Here is a 5,051-nt window from a genome sequence, read left to right as displayed (position 1 = left end):
CCAGCGATGCACTGGGCCTGGGGGGAACTGCCCCAGGCTGCCACGGTAACCAAACCGTGACACTGTTGAGAGTGTCTCTCATTTGACATTTTGATCCGCATGCCTCCAGACGGCTTGAGGAAATATCTCAAGAAATACCCATTACCGTTTGAACCTGGCACGTTTGAATGGGAGCAGAAGGTTGACGCGTTTATCCTCCTCCCCTGTTCCTCCCCTCCCTCCCTCCCCTGTCCCTCCCCCCCCTCCCTCCCCCCCTCCCCAGCCGACCTTCCTCCCGCTCCAATCCGAGCCGCTGTCTGGAGGCTCCCTCATGTCCATCCGGTTGACCGACAGTACCCACTTCCGGGTCATCCCCCCGGACGCGGCCCCCGATTACGGCGAGATGCACCGCGCCGCCGCCGCGTCGCCAACGCCATCCCGCGGCCGCGGGCTCACCGCCACGGCAACAGCAGGAGAGGAAGAGGAAGGGGGAGGAAGAACCGTCCCTGTCGAGAGGCCGGTGGTCCCCGGCGTTGGCATGGAGAGCGAGACGGGGGCGGAGACGGGGTCGGAGACGGGGGCGGAGTTAAGCGCGGCGGAGTTAAGGGCGGCGGCCTTGGCTGCCAGCATGGTGTTGGAAACGGACATCATCACGGCCCATCCGCTTCCAAAGACGGATTCTCCGTCCAAGAAGAAAGGTAACAAATCGATCGTTATTATCCTTCCAAAACTCTGCATTTTATCTTGTTAAAGAAATGATATATAGAATGGAGGCAGGGATGACTGCTGCTTGAAATTGAGTAATGTTGACTTATAGCATGCCAAGAGTTAGCTTTTCCGGGAAAAGAACACGAAATAGATTTGAATATTTATTTTTGCAAAAATCACCGAAGCTCATTTACAGCTCATTGTGGTTTGAATTCACTTCCTCGGTGTACAACTGTTCTCTGAATGCAGATAAAAGGAGCTGCCATCTTGGCTCCGACGGCATCTACCTGGATGACATCACGGAACTAGAACCCGAGAAGGCAGCGCTGTATTTTCCTAAAAGGTACAAAACAAACACAAACACACACCCGCAAGAATCAAACACGCAAACCAACACACACACACACACACACACACAAACACACACAGAGAGGCACACGCAAAACGTCGGCGAAAGCATTGGCATCAAGATTCAAAGATTCAATGGTTTGATTTGTCACTTACTCTTGCAGGATGTGCATTGAAATGTGTGAGTGACATACTCTGTGTTTCTGTGCTTAAAATAGAAATAAAATACAATAGAATAAAAATGGAATAAAATACATTCGATTTTCTATCAGAAATATTTTAAATATATGCCAAATTAAAACTGGATAAACAGGGAGATGTACACATTGTATTGTGCAGTACGGCCATGGTTATAGTGTCAAAATGCAGAGGGAGGCATGGGGGCACTGTCTAGCGGTCCTGTATCACTCAGTCACTGAGGTCCGGGCTCTGATTGCCTGGGGAAAAAATGTTCCTAAGGCCCAATCCCATTTCTACCCCTTACCCCTTCCCCTTACCCCTCCCCCTTGTTTTGAAGGGGTAAGGGGAAGGGGTAAGGGGGAAGTGGTAAGGGGAAGGGGTAAGGGGCAGGGGTAAGGGGAAGGGGTAAGGGGTAAGGGGAAGTGGTAAGGGGGAGGGGTAAGGGGAAGGGGTAAGGGGGAGAGGTAAGGGGAAGGGGTAAGGGGGAGGGGTAAGGGGAAGTGGTAAGGGGGAGGGGTAAGGGGAAGGGGTAAGGGGGAGGGGTAAGGGGAAGGGGTAAGGGGCAGGGGTAAGGGGAAGTGGTAAGGGGCAGGGGTAAGGGGAAGTGGTAAGGGGCAGGGGTAAGGGGAAGTGGTAAGGGAGGGAAGGGGTAAGGGTAGGGAAGTGGTAAGGGGGAGGGGTAAGGGGGAGGGGTAAGGGGGAGGGGTAAGGGGGAGGGGTAAGGGGAAGGGGTAAGGGGCAGGGGTAAGGGGAAGTGGTAAGGGGGAGGGGTAAGGGGAAGGGGTAAGGGGAAGGGGTAAGGGGTAAGGGGAAGTGGTAAGGGGTAAGGGGAAGGGGTAAGGGGTAAGGGGAAGTGGTAAGGGGTAAGGGGAAGGGGTAAGGGGAAGGGGTAAGGGGTAAGGGGAAGGGGTAAGGGGTAAGGGGTAGAAAAGGGCCGGTTAGTCACAAAACACGCGTTTTGTGACTAACCGGCCCTTTGTGTTATCCCCAGTGAGGGCGGTGGGACCACGAGGTCCGGCCTGGAGCAGGCCCCCCGCAGTGCCAGCCTGTCCCCCCAGTGGGTCAGCTCCGGGGGGGACAGCGGAGTGGACAGCTACTTGCGACCAGATGACCGACCTGCCCGCCATCGCCATCTCTCTGTGTGGGGGCCTCAGCGAGAACAGGGAGATCACTAAAGGTGCGGAGTGAAGTCCGAGCACTCTGTTGAAGACTCTTGACTGACATACAGGAACACAACCTTGTGTGTCTTGAATGTCGGTCGAGAATCATAGAAAAGTCATTCATCAAATGGGTTCATCAAATGAAGTGGCGGGACATCTAAAGCTAAGCTAATAACTTGAATCTACTTCCGTCGGCTTCGACTTTGTCCCTCTAGATCAGTTCCAGGCCAAGGCTATCTCCTACCAGCAGTTTTCAGAGACCCCCACCCTTATCGAGGACCCCAACCTGGTCGTGAAGATCGGCTCCAAGTAAGGGGACCCCCCCTAATGTACCCCGCCCACGTCACATAAACACCCCTGCTTATGACCGTATGGAATGTGATCACATGGAAACCCCTTGCCAGCCAAACCTTAATGTATGTGTGTGTGTGTGTGTGTGTGTGTGTGTGTGTGTGTGTGTGTGTGTGTGTGTGTGTGTGTGTGTGTGTGTGTGTGTGTGTGTGTGTGTCTGTGTGTCTGTGTGTGTGTGTGTGTGTGTGTGTGTTGATATTTGAAATAGCATAGATGATGACAGGGCAGTGAAGAAAGAATTGCGATGCATGCATGCATGCTATATTTCAGAACGTGAGGAGTGCCGCAATTTGAGGCTGAATTGGTGGTTTTTCGCGAAATCTCAAAGGGTCACAAAGTTGACGGAGGCCGGGTTATTAATGCCTGTTTTCTCCCTCAGGTACTATAACTGGAACACAGCAGCACCGCTGATGCTTGCTATGCAAGTCTTCCAGAAACCTCTGCCAAAGGTAGGAGCTAGACACACACACACACACACTCACATACTCACCAACGACCAAACACATGCATGCACACACACACACACACACACACACACACACACACACACACACACACACACACACACACACACACACACACACACACACACACACACACACACACACACACACACACCAATACACACACGCACACACCCACACACATACCCACCAACGACCAAAAACACACATGCAAACACACACACACTCATTAACGACCAAACACACACTAGATAGGTACACCATGCCCCCTTCTGACAAAAAATAATACTACATGGTAAATGTCATAAATATTTAACCACATAATGACTACATCTGACTACATGCCATTCAAAAACGTCATGATCGAAATAGTTCAACAATACAAAATACTTTATTGCTCGTTCCTTAGAACGACAACCACCCGCTGGTTTTGGGTTGAACAATGTCTTCCTCTCTCTTCCATCCTTCTGTGTGACTCCTCCGTTATCTGCTCCATTCATTCACTCATCCATCCACCCCCCATTGCAGTTCTCCTGCCTGAGTTCTATTCATTCAGCCTTACATTACCTTTTCAGCTGTTTGACCGGTGCAGTCGGCTTCAGCCCTGTAGGTCCACATAATGTTAGTCCCAAATATCCCTCCCCCAGGAAGGTTTTTGGGCAAACTCCTCCCAGGTCGGAGATACCTTTTCCTTTGTATTGTTTGTGTTTTTGGTTGAATCTTAATTAACATGTCGACCCTGTGAGGCAAAACCACCTGATAAGTGTTACCTAATTGGACACAGCCATTTCAGTCCAACATTTGCATTTCTTTTTTTTCCTTTGCCGGACTCTTTCTACCAATCTCCCCTGAAAACCCTTTTTAACAGTTTTTGTTTTGGTCGAATTTGCTTTCTTAAAACCATTTGTTCCCTCCGAGACGCACTGAAATTGAGATTGAACAAACGCGACACACGCGTTTGTTCAATCTCAATTTCTCCTGCAGTTTGCCTCTTTAAGTTTTTTTTTATTTTTCTGTGTTTGGTCATGCTTGTGGTCATTTGTTGGCGGTGTGTCTGTGCGTGTCTGTGCGTATGTGCGTGTGTCTGTGCACGCTTCATTCCAGGCTACAGTAGAGAACATCATGAAGGAGAAGATGCCAAAGAAGGGAGGCCGATGGTGGTTCTCGTGGAGAGGAAGGTCCAGCAGCAGTAAAGTAATGTCACTTTATAAAGCACCAATCAACACGCCGCACTTAATGATAGGGTTGCTCTGATTGGGCAATAACATTTACATTTATGAGAGGGTCGCTGTGATTGGTCAAAAGTGTTCTGATGGTAGACATGTGCAATTCTGTTGCGGTTGATTTTCGACGTAATAAAAAAGCAAAGTATAATAATATTATTTGCAGCAGATTGGAACTGTGAAGACTACATTTGAAATGTTGCCGCTGCTGGTGACTGAACAGGCCTAATATATGTATCATGCGCAGCTTTAAATGGTGCTATGCAATGCAACATGTGGATCCAGTGATCCATGACGTCGTGTGGTCTCCCTGTAGGAGTCCAACTCTGAGCGTGGAGGCGTTGATTCAGAGGAGCAGTCTGAGAACTTGGAAGGGATGAACAGGTAGGCAGCGATACAACTGAGACATTGTGTACATCATTTATCATATGAAGAAATATGTGATTTTCAAATGCATCCATAAAACCAGACTATAAGTGAATTCGTACCTAATATGTCCTTTACCCTACTGGCAGTCTCACAAATCTGAATTGAGATTCATATCTAAAGTAATCTAAGGTCTGATGGCAGAAATCTTGGTGTACTGGGCGTTTTACTTTCTTTCGCTTCACATTTGTTTCGTCCAAGTTAACGTAGTT

At 49.4% G+C, this 5,051-nt stretch overlaps 1 protein-coding gene across 1 annotated transcript in view; it reads left to right on the top strand.

The window, feature by feature from the left end:
- Positions 1 to 6: 6 nt before the first annotated feature.
- Positions 7 to 5,051, top strand: part of LOC132450443 (phosphatidate phosphatase LPIN1-like) — a 10,619-nt gene continuing 5,574 nt past the window's right edge. The window contains 9 exon segments of the mRNA XM_060042568.1: positions 7 to 45; positions 263 to 677; positions 937 to 1,030; positions 2,207 to 2,312; positions 2,314 to 2,392; positions 2,591 to 2,684; positions 3,106 to 3,175; positions 4,295 to 4,384; positions 4,730 to 4,797. Of these exon segments, the coding sequence (XP_059898551.1) occupies positions 7 to 45; positions 263 to 677; positions 937 to 1,030; positions 2,207 to 2,312; positions 2,314 to 2,392; positions 2,591 to 2,684; positions 3,106 to 3,175; positions 4,295 to 4,384; positions 4,730 to 4,797 (1,055 nt within the window).

Source organism: Gadus macrocephalus, chromosome 21 (genome assembly GCF_031168955.1).
Source record: "Gadus macrocephalus chromosome 21, ASM3116895v1".
NCBI classification, from domain to species: domain Eukaryota; kingdom Metazoa; phylum Chordata; class Actinopteri; order Gadiformes; family Gadidae; genus Gadus; species Gadus macrocephalus.
The sequence above is the reverse complement of the archived record's forward strand: the minus strand, read 5'-3'. Positions and strand labels throughout refer to the sequence as shown.